Source organism: Hesperophylax consimilis, chromosome 15, assembly GCF_061612785.1.
Source record: "Hesperophylax consimilis isolate HC1 chromosome 15, BYU_Hcon_1.0, whole genome shotgun sequence".
NCBI lineage: Eukaryota > Metazoa > Arthropoda > Insecta > Trichoptera > Limnephilidae > Hesperophylax > Hesperophylax consimilis.
Window position 1 is genome coordinate 2,707,900 of NC_142850.1, and position 23,145 is coordinate 2,731,044.

Below are 23,145 nucleotides of genomic sequence, written 5' to 3' on the forward strand. Positions count from 1 at the left end.
ATGATTTATTTTCGCAAAAATCAAATTTTTTCGAATTACACGAACAAATTTTCGCGCGCGGATAAAAATAAATTTCGAATTACGAATTAACGAATTTCGAATTAAAAAAAATTTTGTATGAAAAAATTTTTCAGCGGAAATTGTTTTGGCGAAAATTTCGAATTACGCGTTTTTTCGAATTATCGGGGTTCGAATTAACGGGGTTCTACTGTATACAGTTATACAACTTCATTGTATGCAGGTTTGTGCACGGCCTGTCCCCCTTTTACCAAAGTTATCAGGAAAAAATTGTATTTTTTAGTGGTGTAATTTTAATTGGGATTGTGTTGCTATCTCGGCTACCAAACTATATGCGCATCAAAGATATTGTGTAAATGTATATTAAATTGCCGTGATGTGTATAGTGTATTAATATGATGGACAAGTCTGAGCAACAGTAAAACTGTTTAATATAGAAATTATAACTTTAATGTGTAGAAATTAATAAAAAATTTCATGATTCGAATGCTGCAAATTGAACTATGATAACTCAACATTGCTAATTGTGGTGAAGACAAATATATTTTTTTCACTTTCTCCATTTAATGATTATGATGTTGATAAATCTACTTCAAAATGAAAAATTTAAAAAAATATATCGTTTAGTGTAGTTCAATTTGAAGTTGTTGAATTATTATTGTAGCAAGGCTTCTCTTTTACATTTTCGTTTTGTTCTTTGTTTAATTAAACATTATGTTTTATTTGCGGTTATTTTAGTTTTAACAGATGAATCCTTTGAAGTAACACATTTAAAAATATATAAGTTTATAAAAAATCGGTGTCATGATAACTCAACACACCTTTTACTATTTTTAACTTAGTTTTTGTTTCATCACTTTTTTTTTACTTTTTCACTTTTAGGTGTGTTGAATTCTCATTTTGATGAATTATCCAGTCACCCAAAAAATCTTATTTGGAATCTGTCTTTTTTGAAAAGCTTATAAATCAAAATGGGGTGGCATTATGCATTTACAATATGTAAAAAAATTGAACTGAATAGAAATTTCAGACTGGATAAGTAATAAAATTTAATAAAAAGACAAATTGATGGGTTTCTGACTATGACCACTGTGAATTAAAATCTTCAATTGTAATGTAAGCATGGTAAAAGAGAGAAAGTTGAGAAGCTGGCTTCAAGAATTTTTCGTTTTTGTACACATTTGATATTTCAATTATTACATGTGTACTTATTATAGTCACCTGCGCTCGCTGTGATTAAAAATATCGGTTTGTTAGTGATCTCATCTTTTCTAGGCAAAATGCTCAGAAAACGCTAATGCCGCATTCACACAGGATTAATAATGCACTCGGGAAGTTTTTTTCCTAGCCAATCTTTGGAACTTATGTTTGGAATTGGGTAGAAAGACGCATGGAGCTTTTTTAACTACCTACGTATCTGAAAAGGGATCACAAAAAAGTTAGTCGAATTGGCAAAGCTTAATAAAGGTAGTGGTAACGTTTGACGCATTGGTCGTCTTGACCGATCTTTTGAGCAAAGCGTTATTAGTACGTATGTTGGAAGATATTTTCCAAAAGATCTTAAAGATAATCTCCTGAAAGTGTTCATTTGGTCCAAAAATATGATATTTTATTATCTTGTGCAAAAAAAAAACGTACTGTGTATTGTATTTATTTCAATGTGAATGTTTTTTTTTATCAGTCGGCAGCAATACAACAATTACAGTGGTTAATACATATTGAGCTTCTACTGTTAAAAAATGAGGAATTCCTTTCAATAATAATTTATATGTATCATAAACTAAGAGTTGTTAGTGAAAATAGGATTATGTAATGGTATTTATGTTGTATTTTGGTTACCACCCTGAAAATATTATTTTAAGCCAAATAGTCCTTTAGTTTTAGTATTTGTTAAACGTTGAAATGTTGGAATTTTGACATCCATCCTAATAATTTTCTAAGGGAATGACAATAAGAGCAATGAATATTGGAATATAATGTGTTGTCATAAATTTGTGATTTTTTTGCAACAATTTTACTACCATAAGTCTCTTTTTTTATTTTTACTCTTCGATAATAATGTTTGGAAACACATTTCGGGGTAAAGGATGTATGTTGACTCTTTTTATACTATTTTTAAAAGATTGAAGGGTTTAATAAAAGTTTTGTTAATTTTCTAATATAGTATTGTCAGCCCAGAGATGTCAATTTGAATTGGTATTAATAGTAGGTCTTCTTTTAGCCTCGGAACGCTAATTCTAAGGGCACACCTAGAGACATAGACCATGCTAAAAGTCTCACCTAAAGAATAACTGAGGCCAAATGGGTTAAAATCAAAAAAATGTTTGTCAGTAATAATTCTATGTCGTCTGGTAATTATTCCCCCCCTGATTTCTGTAAACTTAGTATGTACATAGACACATTGTTTGACCTTGCAGTTCACATTTTACTATATGTGTGAAGATGCTATAAATAATAATATCTGTCTTTATGAATAATACAGCACTAACCAGCATCTCTCCATTCCTATCAAGTCTCTGAGCTTAACTTATCCAACATTTGGAGTGCCTTTATAAAATATTATAGTAAATTTATCACTAGTGTACGGAAATGTACTCACACAGGCACATAGATGTGTTATTATAATAATATGTTCTGCCAAATGAAGCCCTGTGCAAATTATTATTACTGCTTCAATAATGATTATTTTTTATTTAAAATTGTTTTAATTTCATACCTAATTTTTGTTATATTATGTGTGTGAATCTCAATATTTTCCTAATAAATATGATTCATTCAAGTTTAAAATTTCTTCCTTTTCTTCACACCAACCAACCACCATTAGAAGTCTATACCAATTCCATCAGCTTTCCCCATAGTCATTACAAAAGAGTAGACTTGCGCTAAGATAAAATCCAGGTATTATTTCAACGAGCTGGAGGCGAATCATGCGACCATATTTTTGATGCCAGGTAGTAAACTACTGTTGTAATTTTTCTTCTAAAGAATAACTGGATTTGCAAGTTATTATTGACTGGAACCTGCAATGCATCGTGCGGCTCGTTCACAAACGACTCATGTTCCGTAATGTCTTTCTCGGGCGTCTCCTACTTTTTCCACCATTCACTACTGTGTACCGTAGTGTTACTGTTAAAAAAACTTCATTACGTCATCTTTAATTTGACTCCATATCTCATTTTGGTGCAGAGATATTGCGTTAAGTGTCCCCGACTTCTTGTGGCACTAATAAGAACAAACTTAGCAATATCAGTAAACTACTTTTCGAGCGCAAATATATGCAGGCTCAATTTTTATATCTAAAGACGAGTAGAATATAATAATGATATTTATACTGTTTATTGTCTCACTGAAATACAAGTTACTATCATGAAGGTAAATGGTAAAAAGATGAGATAGAAAGCAGACGCCCTTTATATGATCGGCATAATCATGCTATCTCATTCATACACGAATGTCTCTTTTATACCTTTAGACCTACTTTCATCACAACTACGATATTAGTCGTACGCTGACCACCGAAGAGCGCACATTAAAATAACAAGACCCTGCACAGAAAAGATAAGTTCGTTAAAGTAAGATAACAATTTGCAGCGCAGTCCATTGTAGTAGCAAATTGTAAATGTAGTGTAACAAAATATTAGATTTTGGAAACAAGCCTAAACTTTTATTTACCCGATTTGGGATTTTTTAAACAGCCTGCAATTTGCGCACCATTGTAAAAAGGACTACTTATTCGTAAGCAGATTTTATTTTCTAAGACTAGGTACTCGTGAGACAAGGCGAGTAGCCTGTATACTGTCAAATTTATTTATTGACAATTCACTTAAAAGGCAGATGGGGTCATGCCACTTTCCCACTCTGCGAACTTGGTTTGTTTCCCTTTCCCTCATGGGCAGGTATATTGTTTTGTGTGTTTAACAGCTTTCCACCTGAATAATTCCCAGATTTACAAGTCTACTAGTTCCACATTTGTTCAAGCATCATGTTATACTAAACCCAAAGAAAACAGATTTCATAATTCCACGATAATTTCATGTTTTACAGAGCAAGAGTATTTTTTCATTTTACCCTGATATATTATTTGATATAGAGGCATATCTTTGAAAAATATATTTTAGAAACTGCAAAAAATTTACGTAATAGTCTCCATTCATGGTTGGATTAAGTATCTCAGAACGGCTCTAGCATTGGCACTCCTTAGAAATCCGACTTAGTATGGCTTCTAAGAAACTGGGTGTCTTGTACAGGGCCAGCAGATTCTTAAATAGTGACCAGCTGCTAATACTGTACAAATCTCTAGTACGCCCAATAATTGTATTTGGAAGCCCTAAAATACTTGATAAACATAGAAGGGGGGCTTGTCTGACTGACAATCCATTGTTCTCTAATGCACAGATGCAACGTGGGCGTGCTGAGCCTGTTCTACACCTATTTTAATGAAGCCTGTTTTAAAGAGCTAGCATCATTTGATCCCCTGTGTGCCCATTTGATACCAGTGCATGTACGAAATTCGACAGATACGAGCGGATCCCACGTTCATAGTTGATGTTAGCTTCATGAGAATGGGTTGTTCCTTTGACTCGTTTTTGTGTAAGTCAGCTCGTATGCGGAATGAGCTACCAGCATCTGTTTTCCTCCTTCATATAATCCGGGCCTCTTCCTACAGCCCCTACCTAACGCTGCGCCCAACCGGGTTACAGATTCTCTGTCTGTAGCACACTGTACAGTCCCCGGAAGAGTGAAATTTGGAACACAGTTATTTTGCTTTTACTCCTTGAGCCATTCTAGAGGGAATTCATTCAAGGGGTAACCCATGTTTTGTACCTTTGGGAAGAATTAAAAGAAAAGAAAAAACGGAATATTTAGCAATTGGATATTTAATTACATATACATAGTATGACACTGCACAGTTAACATAATATATTATAATGTGCAAATCATTTTAAGAATAAATATAACAAAACACGCCTGTACCCTTTTGTAATTTACTAATCTTTAAAAACTCAATAGTACAGTGGCTTAAAAATAACAATAATAATAATATTAATTTGAGATAAATATTTGAATTAAAAACTACTTACATCATTATTTCACCTGGGAATTTGAGAAACGATAAAACGAAATAGATGGCAATTTGTACATTACAGGTAACTTACTGAAGAAACGTCAAATGAATTGGACACTCCTCATGAGAGCCTCCATGCTGACAATCAACTTTACGTATAAACCATGTTTGATAAATGTCATCACATTATTCAATATTATAACAACAATAGTTGCAGTACATATTTTACAACTCAGTAAGATAAAGATGCAAAGTATTCTATGTTCGATTCCAATATCAAAAGTTTATTTCATCTGCCAACGTGCAAACCTCGAAACAGACATCCCTCAAGTGGAATCAGTTTCAAAAGTTTATTTCATCTGCCAACGTGCAAACCTCGAAACAGACATCCCTCAAGTGGAATCAGTTTCAAAAGTTTATTTCATCTGCGAACGTGCAAACCTCGAAACAAACATCCCTCCAGTGGAATCAGTTTCAAAAGTTTATTTCATCTGCCAACGTGCAAACCTCGAAACAGACATCCCTCCAGTGGAATCAGTTTCAAAAGTTTATTTCATCTGCCAACGTGCAAACCTCGAAACAGACATCCCTCGAGTGGATTCACTTTCAAAACCGCACACAATTAATTTCAGTTATCACTATGTACCCAAAAATTCTGGAAATAAGAACATTCCCAAATGTGGACCTTTCTAGAGATCATCGTGTTCAAAATATGTCAAATTTGACAAATCATTATCAAGTGTCGTGATTTTTACAGTCGACATGTATTATTTGACAATCATTTTCAATAGTCATTGTTTGACAAACATTTTACAATGTCATATTTATAATTCTTTTGCCAGAGGGCCTTACATCTTTGGCCGAGATAAGAGTATAGAATGGGGAGAAGTTGGCGTCGGCTCCAGGTGGTTACCTCTTCAGCGAGCTGACGATGATGATGGTCAGAATGATGCCCACAACGATGGCGATGAGAAGCAGGATGAACATTTTCCTGCGGAACTTGGCTTGGTACCGAGCCGCCTTGACCAGCTCCTCGGTCCCCAGTTCTATGTTGGCCGCCCCTGCCTCTATGCTGCTCTCGATTGTATCTGGAGATGGAATTCAACATTGATAACAACAAACAAACCCACTGCTCATTCAATCATTTAGAACATCCTTTCGCTCATATACAAAAAATACACACTATATTAGCTAAATAATTGTTTGGAAAAAATGCTTATTCATGTATATTTATTTTCGTGTACTCAAACGATATGTAGTTCTAAATAAATAAGACATGAATGCGTGCAATTTCATTTAGAATACAGAGTAAAAAGGGTTTCAAGCCCAAGAAAATAACGCAAACAATGCAAAACACACATTTACAAAGGGCAAAATAAATAATACAAAATCATTTGTGACTATTAATAATACTTTTGGACATTTTCATAAGTGTGCAACTATTGCTTGATATTTGCAAGGTCGTGCATCGCGCCTGGACCAAGTACTGACTATAATATTGACCATTGTGTACTATTACTTGATATTTACTAGGTCATGCATCGCGCCTGGACCAAGTAATGACATTATATTGACAATTGACATTGACCATTGTGTATTATTACTTGATATTTACTAGGTCTGACGGCCGGCATAGTCCAGTGGTAACGCATTGGACTGCCATTCCGAAGGTCGCGGGTTCGAACCCGGCGTGCGCAAATAAATTTTATTTGATTAATTTGTGTTATTTCACAATTATTAATTAAAATAATATATAGTATATTTGCGGCACGTTCCAGAGTGGAAGATACTACCAGTATCGCCCTGGTGTAAGACCACCATTCAGAATTGAAACGTTGGTCCAAATGGCTTTAGCCGTGTTTAGTGACTAGATCTGAATAGCCAGGTACTTCCCCACCTTCCTCTTTCCCTTCCTTACTTACCTTCAGCCTCACAACATCCCCCGATTGGGGATGCCATAGTCTCACTGGCTCCAGACGGGAGCAGTTGGGACTCTTGTGAGGTATTCACTATAAAAAAAAAAAAAAAAAAAAGGTCATGCATCGCGCCTGGACCAAGTAATGACATTATATTGACAATTGACATTGACCATTGTGTATTATTACTTGATATTTACTAGGTCATGCATCGCGCCTGGACCAAGTAATGACATTATATTGACAATTGACATTCACCATTGTGTACTATTACTTGATATTTGCTAGGTCATGCATCGCGCCTGGACCAAGTAATGACATTATATTGACAATTGACATTGACCATTGTGTACTATTACTTGATATTTACTAGGTCATGCATCGCGCCTGGACCAAGTAATGACATTATATTGACAATTGACATTCACCATTGTGTACTATTACTTGATATTTGCTAGGTCATGCATCGCGCCTGGACCAAGTAATGACATTATATTGACAATTGACATTGACCATTGTGTACTGTTGCTTGATATTTGCTAGGTCATGCATCGCGCCTGGACCAAGTAATGACATTATATTGACAATTGACATTGACCATTGTGTACTGTTGCTTGATATTTGCTAGGTCATGCATCGCGCCTGGACCAAGTAATGACATTATATTGACAATTGACATTGACCATTGTGTACTGGTGCTTGATATTTGCTAGGTCATGCATCGCGCCTGGACCAAGTAATGACATTATATTGACAATTGACATTGACCATTGTGTATTATTACTTGATATTTACTAGGTCATGCATCGCGCCTGGACCAAGTAATGACATTATATTGACAATTGACATTGACCATTGTGTATTATTACTTGATATTTACTAGGTCATGCATCGCGCCTGGACCAAGTAATGACATTATATTGACAATTGACATTGACCATTGTGTACTGGTGCTTGATATTTGCTAGGTCATGCATCGCGCCTGGACCAAGTAATGACATTATATTGACAATTGACATTGACCATTGTGTATTATTACTTGATATTTACTAGGTCATGCATCGCGCCTGGACCAAGTAATGACATTATATTGACAATTGACATTGACCATTGTGTACTGTTGCTTGATATTTGCTAGGTCATGCATCGCGCCTGGACCAAGTAATGACATTATATTGACAATTGACATTGACCATTGTGTACTGGTGCTTGATATTTGCTAGGTCATGCATCGCGCCTGGACCAAGTAATGACATTATATTGACAATTGACATTGACCATTGTGTATTATTACTTGATATTTACTAGGTCATGCATCGCGCCTGGACCAAGTAATGACATTATATTGACAATTGACATTGACCATTGTGTATTATTACTTGATATTTACTAGGTCATGCATCGCGCCTGGACCAAGTAATGACATTATATTGACAATTGACATTGACCATTGTGTACTGGTGCTTGATATTTGCTAGGTCATGCATCGCGCCTGGACCAAGTAATGACATTATATTGACAATTGACATTGACCATTGTGTATTATTACTTGATATTTACTAGGTCATGCATCGCGCCTGGACCAAGTAATGACATTATATTGACAATTGACATTGACCATTGTGTACTGTTGCTTGATATTTGCTAGGTCATGCATCGCGCCTGGACCAAGTAATGACATTATATTGACAATTGACCATCGTGCGGGCACTTTATGTATCCTTTTTTATTGTATTAATTTTACTGTCAAATTGGTAAATTTATTCCTATTAGTGTGAAATTCTACAAAATTATACTCACCAACGGTGGCTCCCTGGCTGTGGACCAAAGCACCGAGCTCTCTCATGATCTGGTTGACATCCAGGACATCGGCCTCTATCTGCCTCACATAGGCCTCCCTATCTTCGAAAAGGCCCGTTTCAAACTCCGCTTTCCTGATCTGAAACAAATCAAATATATAATTTCTTTCACTTTACGAGTTCATTGAAACAGATTTATTTCAACGGCAAGCATTTACATATATCCCGGCTGTGAACTGTTGCAGGATAACACAGGTACTAATGCCAATGCTTCAGTACACCTTCCATTGAAATGCCGGTAGAATAAACACATCATTTCCACATGTCATCTCTGTTCTGATTACAAGCCAGGTAAAAAGACAGATTTACACGCCTACACAATATAAGATTCTCAGTCAAAAGTGTAGTGGTTAATTTTTGGAGTATTATGCCGGTTGCACTTATCCTTGCTCATATGCCCTGATGATGGACACAAGGCTGTCTGAAACGTTGCTAAAGGAGGAGGAAACACAATACATATGCATAATTCTCAAAAAAATCAATCATGATAAAGCCTACATAATTTATTAATGTGCTTGGCAACAGGAAAATGTCGGGAAAAATTTGATAAAATAAATATACGGCTTATAGTGTTCATGTCTATTTGTTGTTTTTTTTTTACAAAAAAAACTCTCAGTGAAAATAAATGCATTGTCACTGATATGGATCAGTCAACATTGTTTACAAGTCAATTGGGATCAAGGTCAGTTACATTAGCTAGATTGGTATACAGAAACAACTGATTACACAGAAGTCTACAAACAAACAAATTTAAATCCACTTCCTATCTCTAATTAATATCAAACATGAAGCCAAAAATATGTGTTTTTTATTATTGGTATGTCACCTGATTGAGGTGTTTTCGCAGTGGAAGGAGAGATTGCTTGGAATAAGTAATTTAAATTTATGTTGACATCTTAGTTTAAAAAATAATTAATCTCACCAAGAGTAGTTTGAAAGTTATAATAACATTATAAAAATGAAATTGGATGACATTATAAAAATTTATACATAGCTGTTAACCGCTTCTGTGCCAAGAGTGAGTTAACTCGCATTCTTGGCCTGCTGTGCACAGCTACACTTCTACCTACTGGCATTTAAAAGGTTAATATACTAAATAAATTTTGGTACCATCCAATTAGGATTTTACTTAAGTGATAGCGCGGTTCACTCATTTTAGTCAGTCCCTGGGGAGGAAGGTTGAATCCCCAGTCAAACAAAAAAAGAGGATAAAAAGAAATGGCGCAACCAGGTCGAAAATTTTAAATAGATTTTATTGAATTAAAAAAACTGTTTTTTACAGGTTTTTTTTTCTGTCTGAAATATCCAGGTGTACACAACTATTTTTCAGCTTGCAATGTAATTTGCACCATGAACTATATTATTTAAAATATTCATTAAAAATTAATTTGTTTCATATTTTTCAATATTGTTCAGTAAGAAACAACTTTCTGAGTTTAGAAATCCATCCAGTGACTCTTGTGAAGCACAGACTCACAGTAAAATACATGTTATAAGCAAAATAGAAATCAAATATACAAGAATCCAAATCACAGCAAGGTGGTAAAACCAGTTTGGAGACAAAAATATAAAATTTTGTCAACAGCAAATAATAAACAGAAGGATAATGCTAAATGTGACTCTTCACAATAATTAGATGTTGTAATTTTGGAAATCTAAGAGGTCAACATAATTAAAAGCGGCAGTATTTCTAAAGTATTTACAGCCATGAATTCACTATAATACTAACTAACTAACCATAAAAATCACCCACCAATCTCCCCTTAGTATTCCTTATTTACTTTCTCTCAACAATTCTCGCATTTTCTCAGTTCTATACAAGTTCATAGACTTGAATGACTTCAATATTTGAGATTTCCTATTCCCGTATAGATTTCCCATAAAATTATAACCATCTCCCTTAACTTTAACGGCACATAGCACTCTCTTTAGGGTGAATTGCCTAATACAAAAAAAAAAAAAACTAACTAACCATCACACCTTTTTTGTAGGGGTAGGCAGAGAGAACGGACCACCAAACAACTCGGTCTTGGCACACACTCCTTGCCTCATTCACATTCATACATACTCTTCTCTTATGCTGATGCTTGACATAACACGACTCAAGTATCGTAGTTCGTTCATCGCTCTACACGCCCAAACCATCTGAGCATCCCTTTCTTAATCCTTCTCATTACGCTTACATCAGCCTTGCATTCTTTGCAAATCTTACACGGTTTTACCTCACATGCGCCTCAGAGATCTCATTTCTACAGCATTCAGTCAATGCCCTATAATACAACTTGCGTATAATCAAGGACTGGCACTGAAATAATATAATGATCCATAAACACTGAAATATTAATAAATAAACAATAAACACTGGTAGTCCATTCTCTCAGGGTATTTCTAGAGAGACAATAGGAGTCAGTCGACATCATTTTCTGCAAATTTAATCCGATCTCAATAAATCATTTTGTGTTTCTGTACACAATGCATTTTACGAGTCTCAATTCCTCCGCAATACTCGAGAGAACGGAATGACCTTGGGAGCACTTGATACGGATCACAGCCTCGCATTATGCTACCAACGAACAACAGAACTAAAAAAAACACTCCGCAAATTGTATACCCAATTCCGGCAGAAACAAAAACAGATGAACTGTATCAAAAGTCAGCCTGTTAAAAGTTATGGTAAATGTATATTATTCATTAATGATCTGTAGGTAATGTATATTATATTATGAGCCTTGTACACTTTTTATGTATTTAAGTACTTTGTGGCACCATTTTTAGTTAAATAATAATTCTTACCAAAAAATGTGGTGAAAATTTTATTCAATTGATAAATGACTGTGTATGTGAAAACCTTACTAATTGAAACGAAATAGAAACTGACATAAAATAGTTCATGGAAAGATACATAAGATCTATACATTGCTTATCCATTCAAAGTGGTGATTTATCCGTTTATAAACTTGAAACAATAATAATTTCTCATCAAAGTTCAGAATTTTTCCAAGATATATTAAATGTTCTATATTTTCTTAATTTTAAAGATGTCGTAAAAACTAATACTATTTTATAAACTACAGGGTTTTCCAATAAGAGGTGTTATTTTGATATTCAATCGTAAAAGATCAATGGTTTCATTGCTTGTGTGGTACGTAGCGCCGTCTTGTTGAAAGTAAACGTTGTCCAGATCAATACCATCCAATTCCGGCCATAAAAAATCATTAATCATCTCTCGATAGCGATCCACTCACCGTAACTGTTGCTCCAGCCTCATTTTCGAAAAAGTAAGGTCCAATGACTCCGCCGGACCGCACCAAACAGTCACACGTTGAGGATAGAGAGACTTTTCAACAATAACTCTAGGGTTTTCCGAGCCCCAAATGCGACAATTTTGCTTGTTGACGAAGCCACCGAGGTGGAAATGGGCCTCATCACTTAAGAGTGGGTTATAGGGCAGAATGGTGATTTGCTGGAAAACGGCTCTCTAAAACGGCTTAATACTACCTTTCGTATGTCATTCTCAGACTTCATATTCTTTGTTACCAATTAATGGACTATTATTTTTCAGTCTGCCTATTTTTTTTTGTAGTTGTTGTAGGCATTCGACCATAAAAAATAAAAACATTGATACACCATACAACCCACTTTTAAAACTTGGATGTATGATTATCGCGTTAATAACGGCTTTACACTATATTTTTAATTTAAAATATGTATATAATACACACATCTGTAGAAGTACGGCCTCTAATTATCGTTATGCTATCTGTGGATATTAACAATTAAATAAATACTTCATCTTGCACCAAATTTTCAACGCATTTCACAGTTTTTTACTTATTCCGGGATGGAAGCCCCCGGTGATGGCGGTGAAGCTATAGGCTCCCTGTTTTACGGCGTATATATTTCGAAAATGCCATCAAGATGTTTCATTAATGGGTCTAAAAGTAGAATACCGACTCACTTAAAGAATTGCAATAATCTTATGAAGCTACAAAAACAGTAAATACTCACAAATTCTCTTTTTTCATGTAAATTTGACGTATTGTATTTTTTCAAGTGTCATATTTTTTAAAAGTTGTATAATTCAACATTTAACATGCGTTCCTTTTCCTAACGGTTAGCACTAACGTCATGTTGTTTACTGGCGGCATCTTTATGCAAGTGTGTGTGAGAGAATTCATTGTCTTTACGCGCTCTGACTAAGTGGGAGAGTGAACGTTTTTTCATAGGGCACGTTTGGTAATTGAACCAAAAATTACCAATATTATTTTTCTCTTTGTAGATCAATATTATGATTTATCCATGGCAGCCGGAAAAAATACTCCAAACAAGGTATGCTTCAAGTAACGAATAAATGAAAAAAGATTATTGTTTAGTTGTACTAAATGACACAGAATAATTTAACAAATATATAAATAAAAAAATAAAATTTCTTTTATTTCTCGAGGTCAATTTATTAATGATGTTATTAATATGTATAGATATTCTATCAAATATAAAATTAAGAAATTTACCAAATAAATCCACCTTCGATTTTCTCGAAAACGAAAGCTCAAATAAAAAAAGTCATAACCCAAAATTGACAATAAATGAATAACTGCTTTGATAATTTTATAGAGAAACTGACCAGGACGCGATTTTCGTAAATTTACTCAACATGTGAGAACTTTGGGCGGTTGGTTCGATTCAAGACCTCTGTGCGTTACCTCAGAATGATTACAACCCAAGGGCTTATAACTTGTAAACATAAAGAAATATAAACCTTAATGTTGCAGGTTTCAAAACTATCCGTTTTTAGCTTATGACCTATAAAGGGTTTTACCGTTTATACCACGAGTTTCCAAACACCGTGTAAAACAAACTATATGTATCGGAATTGTTCCTCAACACTAATGACAACAGCAAGTGAATGATGAAACATTTATAAAAAATGTCAAATTAAATGCTTTACCAAAATAGTAGGTTCTGCAAATAAGTCATACTTTTTTACTAAGTTGTTTGTTTTACTTAATATTTCACATTCATATTATACGTTCATTGCTTTGCGACAAACGCAGATGTGATGTTATATTTTAACAATTTCATTAATGTACAACTACCGCCCTCTAGTGACATAAAAATGAAGACATTTTGACAGTTTGCGAAATTTCGCTATCATATAACAAGCGCTTAAGATAATTTGCATTTGATTCACTCAAGTCAATTTTAATAAGTTCAATGCTTTGTTGAAGCGTGTATCGTTCCATTTTTATTAATGGCGTAGTTTCTACTTGTCAAATGTCAAAAAATGACAGCTTCGAAAGTAACATCTACCGAAATAGCGGGCTATTCAAAATAACACCTCTTATTGGAAAACCCTGTAGATAAAATTACCTATTAGTTTTTGGTATTTGAAATATACTTTAATGTTTAAAAACTGCAATATTTTAATTTCAAACACGAAGTTGAAAAAAAAAAAAACAAAAAATGTTTCAATCATAACATTGATAAATTTCAGAGAATTCAAAATTCAGAGAACACAATACTTTTATTTAAAGATTTTGCAAGATAACTGTCACTTTTTATCTCATTCATATAATTAAATTGATTAAATATTTTAATAACAATTCCCAGAGAATAACCAAAAAATCAGCCATTTTGTCATCAATATAAACGTTAATTTTTTAAGTTTGTATTTACCTACACATGCATAAGGCAGTTATTAAATAACATCATTTTCAAAAAAGCTTTTTAAATTCACATGGTAAAAGTCAATTAAAAAATAATAATAGCAAATAATCTCGCTTTTTCCGATAAGATAAAACTATATTATTCATGGCAATATATGGAATAAACTCAGAAAAATAACACAAATAATAGAAAATATATTGAATTATACTAATATAATAGTGAGTTGGTCATTAGAATAGAAATAATTATTAATAACATGATTTTAATCACACATGACGAAACAAGGGAAACTGACATGCATGGCGCGCACGGTAGCGCCATGTTGCGAGAAATTTTTATTGGTAATAATTCTAAATAAACAATGTACAACCTTTGCACAGTATGTAACAAAAACACAGTTTAACGAATGTGAAGTAGTTTTTATTTAGTAAGGCTGTTAGTTTCAACCACTGTTTTTAATGATACAAATCAACATACATTCGTACATATAGATAGATATTTCCGGGCGTTCAGTTATGTTCATTCCAAAAGAAGGTTTCATGATAACTCAACACACCTTTAAAAAGTGATATAAAGTCATTAAAAGCGATGAAAAAACTAACTTATAAATATAACCAATGTAACTCAGTTTTTATTTCATCACTTTACATGATTTTATATCACTTTTTAAAAGTGTGTCGAATTGTCATTCTGATGAGTTCATGGTCACCCCAAAATCATACCTCTGAATATTAAAATGGAAACATATAAACTGCTTACTGTGGTTCAAAGCCAACGAAACCTACATTTCAATACTTGTAGCGTACTGTTGTGTACGCCATTTTACTGGCAATTAATTTTATGTAAAAAAAAATAATAAATACAAATATACAGAGAGAAAGAAAGTAAAAAATCAACATGTAAAAACTTTTATTTTGTATTTTGACTGAGGATTGTACCTTCTTTCCCAGGGACTGAAGTTAACCGCGCTTCGCAACTTCGCCAAATGGCGATCGGGCACGATTTTAGAGAAATGGGTATACGTCCGCGTGTGTGTACGTGATTGCAATCAAAAATTGAAAGCATGCATTGTCATTGACAACGAGTCCATCTGCAAAGTTTCAGCTCGATCAGATGTCGAGAAGTGGGTTAATTTCTGTTTACAAGGTTTGCATTCTTTCATTCCCGAAAACAAAAATGAAATTCAAATAAATGTATTTAAAAATAAAGAATTCTGCTTTAGTTAGCGAAGACTCTCTTGTCCCAGACAAGTGTTTTTTTCAAGTTAACTAAATTATAAAAGTAACAGAGTAAAGAATCACATATACAAGGTGTGTTTATGGGTTAAAACTGTATACCAATCCATGAAGGATTGCATTTATAACTTCAATCACAGTGATGTTTTGTGATGTGTTTTGACAAACTCGTTACCGAGTGGATTAAATAGATTATCATCGCTGAACTAATAATACACACTAGTAATGCCTTCCATATACATTTGAATGGAAATCACTGTCGCCACCGGCTTAGTAACTCGTGGTTCTAGCGAATTTAGCACCCACTCTGTCTTTCTTAAACATACTTGCCTGACAACATATAACGCCATCCCATTTGATCGAAATTAAAATTTGATGACGAAACATATATTATCGAAACTAAAAATAATTTAAATTTGAAATGGTTAGACTTTTTTGCGTTTCTTGTGTTCCTTCTTTATTCTACAGTCATCATGAATATTTATTGCATAATTTACATAATTTAAAAATATGATATCAATTTGCAGCTCTGCAGCTTTGATAGAAGGAATCTATAATTAGCTTGTCAAGAGATATGGGTGTCATATTTGTATGTTCTCGGAATGAATACAGAGGATTGATTATATTAATATATATATAATAATTACCTGGGCCTGTTTCTCGGCCACCAGCCGGGCCATGTCGTCATCTTCGTCTGCTCCCTCGGCCGGGAAGTCGGCCATGGGGATCTTGGGCATGTGCTTCTGCATCTTTTCCGACAGTTGCTGGAATTAAATTGCCAATCTTCAATTAAACTGCTTCAATACAAACAATATATGATTTGAGACAAATCTGTCGGATGACGGACGCTGCAAGGTTGGCTGAAATGTTGACTAAAGAAGGAGGAGGAAGCAGAACATGGCATAGTACCCCAAAAATCATTCATGGTAAATAATAATATATCAAATCTTTTTCTGATTTTCCGTTTCACATTTTTCGTTTGAGAGTTGTAATATTATCTTCGATGATAAAAAATTTTAATTTATGGTTTTACTCAATAAGTTATTTCACTATAAAAATATTGAATATTGATCCTAGAACTGTTACAAAGTCAATAGAAGTAGCATAATAAAATAAAAATGGATATATTTATCCGGTGACCGGATAAATCATCACAATGATAATTCAACACATCTTTAAAAAGTTAAATAAAGTCATGGAAAGTTATGAAACAAAAACAGTTAAGTAGGTTAGGTTTAAATTTATTTTTTTCATCGTTTCTAATGACTTTATATCACTTTTTTAAAGTGTGTTGAGTTATCATGGAACCATTTATCCATGACTCTATAAAGATTGCAATTAATTTCGGTTAGAATATTGCAATCACATATAAAGATTGCAAGATTCAAACCAAAACGAATTGCAATCTAGATAGTGTATTGGAAAAATTTGCATTAAGAATATGAAGATAATGTTGGTAGTTCTAAGTCGAAGTATGATACGGTTAAATATGACCGAAGGGCATAGGGTAGGATTAGCTCAGTGGTAGAGCAATGCCCTGGCAAGACTGGGGTCCTGTATTCAATTCCTGGATGCGACCGAATCTTTTTCTGTTTCACATTTTACATTTGAGAGTTGTTAATATCATCTTCAATCATTAAATATTTCAATTTAAGGTTTAACTGAATAAGTTATTCCACTATGAAAATATTGAATAATATATGGTTCATGTCGCATCAAGAATGGCTGCTTGAGTCTATTTCGTATTCAGTAACTTATGTGATGAAAAATAAGATTATTTCAAGGTATGAATAGGCGTAATATTGTGAGATTGAACTGGTGGAAGACAAGGAGCATAATTAGAAAGGGAAGGATGGAGGTGCGGGGCGAAGAGGCATTTCGTTGCTCTGGGTATCAAAGAAGGAACAAAGAACAAAGAACAAAGACTGGGAACAAAGGTCAGACGAGCGTGAGTCACGGTGGAAGAAGAGTTTCCTCGGTTAGAGTAAAAACCGTTCCCGTGATTTAATACTAACAGTGAACATTGCAAAGTGATCAAATTTATATAAAAAACATGCAAAGGATAGACAATTCTGTAAACTATAGTGCTAAAAGTGGAAGGGAAACCGCCACGTGCTACGAAAGCTGTTGCTACCTGATAACGCCGTGTCCGGAAAAACCCACGAAGGACGAAATACCACCAAAAAGTTAGTAGTCCCTATTTGAACTAAAGTTTAAAACTAAGGCAACATTAGACCTCGTCCCTTTGTTCCTAACTCGAGTCTATTGGCTGTGAGAGGGCAGATAGATGACTTGGAACAAGTACACAAATTAAACCTGCAATGGGCAATGTGGCCTGGCCAGGCCATTTTGATTTTCAAGTCATTTTCTTGTTTTTTCAATGACTTTTTGGCAAGCGGTCATTGAAAAAACAAGAAAATAACAACTCAACGAGTTGCATCAGATGGTAATATTGCCGATGAGTTGATGACAAAAACTTTAAGGACTGTACCACATGGCCTGGACAGGCCATCGAATATGGCAAAAAGGTTTTGTGGGTCTGCGATTCAGATACCAACTAGTGGTGTTGGATTTAGTTGACAAGTATCGCTATACCGGGCGAACAGTATACTGAGATAACTTTTCACGTCACTCGACTTGGCCTGAATTCTGATGGAAAAAGCACTTTGTCACCATCGTTGGTACTGTACGCGCAAACAGGGTGTTTGTCCCGTTATATAACACATACAACAAATTGACACGTTCATACACACTATTTGCACACCTTTTTTTTTTTTTTTTTTTTTTTTTATAGTGAATACCTCACAAGAGTCCCAACTGCTCCCGTCTGGAGCCAGTGAGACTATGGCATCCCCAATTGGGGGATGTTGTGAGGCTGAAGGTAAGTGGGGACGGGAAAGAGGAAGGTGGGGAAGTACCTACCTTTATCTAAAACTAGTTCGATAAACTTCACCTCTTATATGGTCTGGTCAGGCCACATTGCCCATCCAAAGGGTAAAAGTACATTGCCCATCAGAGGGTTAAGCAACATTGGAAAAAATAACAATTCTCTACTTTACTCGTAACTGTAAAACAGTTGTCTATTATCACACTCCTCACAGACCGTGAGACGGATAAGAAATATTATAAACACTAAATACACCTCAAGTGGGCGAATATAGAGTTCCATTCGAGAAAATGGATTTTGCTTTACACCACTACATCTTTGAAAATAATACATTTACATATTTGAAGGACTTTTTTCACATAGTAGTCACCATAACCCAAATATAAGAGTACTATTTGAAATTAACCTCTCAGACAAAGACTTTTATTTACTTTGTGTTCCTTTGCGAACTGTCAAAACGTGAAAATTTTCGTGTTATTTACGAGTTTTGTTAAAAGCTTCATAACTCACGTTTTGGGAAACGTAGCCTCATTCTAAAAAATGTTTTGGAAAGATTATGAAATTCTCTATGGTATTGTATTGTTATACGTAAATATTTGCGTTTCTAAATATACATTTTCTGAAAACGTCAAAAATATGTAAAAATCGCTGACCATTATTTCAAAGCTATGAAAAATGTACTTTTTTCTGAGTATCATAAAGAAATAACACTTTATATATTGAAGAAATATAATTAAAAACTATTAATCACCTCAAAATATTAACCGTCCAAACTAAAATATTTTTAATAAATTATTTAGAAACGCAATAAATTATGAACGAACAAGATGACAGATCCAATCGACTTAGATAATGCACCTCTACATTTCATAGATATTCTTGAATACAGACGCGTAGCGTTATTCATTATCGATACTCTGTTTTTTAAATCATGGCAATCCGTATACTAGTGATGGAAATAAATCGATTTTTGTAAAATCTCGTGCGTTTACGTGAAAAGACGTTCTAATGTCTTGACCGCTATTATCATATATACGTCTTTTGACGTTCCAATGTTCTGAGTGGTTAAAGCCTACTTTGTAATAAAACTCTATAAACTGAATTTAGTCAGTTTTGGGCCATTACAAAAAATCTTGTTTTCACTTTAGCACAAATTATTGCAAAAAGATTAATGACTTCCGCTTCTCCAGTGCCATAAGTGCAAAGATTTACTACCCATTCTCCAGGATTAGTTTATTTTCCTTATGATTAAATATACTTCCACACAAGAGACAAGAACATAAGAAAATGAGAGACTTGTATCACATTGTTAATGCACATACATATTTATAGTTGGGACCCTTGAAAAAGATTGCACTCGTCTCTTGCATCCCTCTTTAGACAGAGACGAGAATAATTTCATAGCCTACATTATTTTTTTTAAACACATAGTCAAATTCCAATTGTTTGTCCAGCATTACGGGTGACGCCATTGTTGTTAGTCTATATCTTTCGAACTGTCGGTCGGCTAATTATAAAATAAATTATACTTAAAAACAATATAAAGTTTAATAAATAAACAATCGAGATGCCGCAAAGTGTTCAGCAAACGAATTTAAACTGTTTCTTCGAAAAAAAATAGGCAGGAGTATCATTTTAAAGGTAAGTGAAAGGTCTGGAAAGCATTCCTGTCAAACATTTTTTCAATTTGGGGTTCAATATTTAATTGCGGTTAGTTAATGTTGTAATCACCGAGGAGTTTATACTTTGGCCAAATTTAATTTATTTTTCATAAAGCAATTTATTTTTAAGTAGCTGTACCCCAACACGCATTGCTGTGGCGCAGTCTGTCTGTGCAGATTAGAGAAACAATAGCGTGTGTTGCTTTTATGTCCAACAGATGGCGCTGTTTTTACCTGTCACAGTATGTCATGTACCCATCACCTATATAATATAAGCATATAAAAACACACTTACGTTGTGTAAGAATTTCAAAACAATCGCTGAAGAACTATCGGAGATAATTTTGAATAAATGAACATTTAAATTTTTATTTATATAGATTATATCAATGTTAATATTTACTACGACACCTTGAAATTTACATTCATAGAAATATTAATTAAGCACCATTCAAAGATTTATTATATACCGGCAATTAATAATTAAGACCTTTGTGAAAAAGGTTAAGCTAAACAAACTAAAATATTTTCATTTTTTTGTTACACTTTAACCTCTCAGACAAAGACTTTTATTTACTGTGTGTTCCTTTGAGAACTGTCAAAACGTGATAATTTTTGTGTTATTTACGAGTTTTGCTAAAAGCTTCATAACTCACGTTTTGGGAAACGTAGCCTAATTCTAAAAAATGTTTTGGAAAGATTATGAAATCCACTATCGCATTGTGTTGTTATACGTAAATATTTGCGTTTCTAAATTTACATTTTATGAAAATGTCAAAAATATGTAAAAATCGCTTACCATTATTTCAAAGCCGTGAAAAATGTACTTTTTTCTGAGTATCATAAAGAAATAACACTTTATATATTGAAGAAATATAATTAAAAACTATTAGTCACCTCAAAATATTAACCGTCTAAACTAAAATATTTTCAATAAATTATTTCGAAACGCAATAAATTATGAACGAACAAGATGACAAATTCAATCGGCTTAGATAATGCACCTCTACGTTCCATAGATATTCCTGAATACAGACGCGTAGAGTTATTCATTATCGATACTCTGTTTTTTAAATCATGGCAATCCGTATACTAGTGATGGAAATAAATCGATTTTTGTAAAATCTCGCACGTTTACGTGAAAAGACATTCTAATGTCTTGACCGCTATTATCATATTTACGACTTTTGACGTTCTAATGTTCTGAGTGGTTAAGAATGGAATATTAGGAAATCATTATTCCAACTGTTGGTGTAAGTTCCTACTTCCTACCCATGTTGCATTACAATTTATTTTGTTTAGTCTTCTTCGATGGCGCTACAGCCCATATCGAGCTTTGGCCTCCTGCAACAGTCGCCTCCAACTCCTCCTGTCCTCAGCGACTGACTTCCAGTTTGTCACCTGGAGAAGCTGTGCTGCATCCCCTCTTACCTCATCTTCCCACCTCAGTCTGGGTCTGGGTGACCAGTCAGAATTCTTTTTGGGAAGCGTGTATCCGGCATTCTCTGTACATGCCCAGCCCATCTCAGCCTGAGGAGTCTCATGTGTGCAGAGATGCTAGGGGCCTTATATATATCGTACAATTCTATATTGTGCCTATATTATTTTGTTTAGTACTTCCTATTTTCATAGGTATAACATGTTTATGATATAAGGGCACTTTTCAGGTTTCCAAGTGCCTGCAGCAGTGAAAAAAAAAGGTGCTTTAAAGCTATGCGACCTGAGGGTTGGAAGTCAACCAAGAACTCTTCTGTGTTCAAAACATTTTGAAGAATGTTTCGTCAACCTTGAATAATGACTCAATGGATGAAGCAGTGCACATGTGGAGTAAAAAATAAATAAAAAACATATAAAATTATGTTATATCAGTCCTAGGCTTGCCACAAAAATTATTATACAGGGTTTTCCAATAAGAGGTGTGATTTTGAATAGCCCGCTATTTCGGTAGATGTTAGTTTTGAAGCCTTCTGTCATTTTTTGACATTTGACAAGTAGAAACTACGCCATTAATAAAAATGGAACGATACACGCTTCAACAACGCATTGAAATTATTAAAATTCACTTGAGTGAATCAAATGCAAATCATCTTGAGTGATGAGGCCCATTTCCACCTCGGTGGCTTCGTCAACAAGCAAAATTGTCGCATCTGGGGCTCGGAAAACCCAAGAGTTATTGTTGAAGAGCCTCTCTATCCTCAACGTGTGACTGTTTGGTGCGGTTTATGGTCCGGCGGAGTCATTAGACCTTACTTTTTCGAAAATGAGGCTGGAGCAACAGTTACGGTGAATGGATTGCGCTATCGAGAGATGATTGATGATTTTTTATGGCCGGAATTGGATGGTATTGATCTGGACAACGTTTACTTTCAAAAAGACGGCGCTACGTGCCACACAAGCAACGAAACCATTGATCTTTTACGATTGAATATCAAAATAACACCTCTTATTGGAAAACCCTGTACTTTAATACAGTACTGTACAAACAAAAGTGCGTTTTATTTAAATGGAATGGGTTGTGAAAAGTAAGAAATAGTTGTCGTTTCCCCTAAATGCTAAGCCACTGAATAATAATAATAATAATAATAATAATTGAATAACTCATATAGCCCGTTTTTTTGAAAAATCACCTCAAGGGCACTGTGTAACATGGAAACGATCTGGCGTTGCCGCCATCTTGGCAGCCATTTGTGTACTAACGTTTGGAAAGAGTTTTTTATTGGTATTACAAGTCCTCTCTTAGGGTATTTTATTTAGTCATTGGACAGCAATGCCTAAATGGTAGACGGCGTAAATTCACACCGGAAGTGTGTTAACCTCCTGAATGTCAGCGTATCCTT

At 34.3% G+C, this 23,145-nt stretch overlaps 1 protein-coding gene across 2 annotated transcripts in view; it reads right to left on the bottom strand.

The window, feature by feature from the left end:
• Positions 1–4,877: 4,877 nt before the first annotated feature.
• Positions 4,878–23,145, bottom strand: part of Syx13 (syntaxin 13) — a 28,726-nt gene continuing 10,458 nt past the window's right edge. For both annotated transcript variants that reach the window (XM_089639928.1, XM_089639929.1), the window contains exons 4-6: positions 16,408–16,524; positions 8,800–8,938; positions 4,878–6,171 (exon numbers count right to left, since the gene is read on the bottom strand). In XM_089639928.1, coding sequence (XP_089496054.1) covers positions 5,993–6,171; positions 8,800–8,938; positions 16,408–16,524 — 435 coding nt within the window. In that variant the 3' untranslated portion in view covers positions 4,878–5,992. The remainder of the gene's footprint in view (positions 6,172–8,799; positions 8,939–16,407; positions 16,525–23,145) is intronic.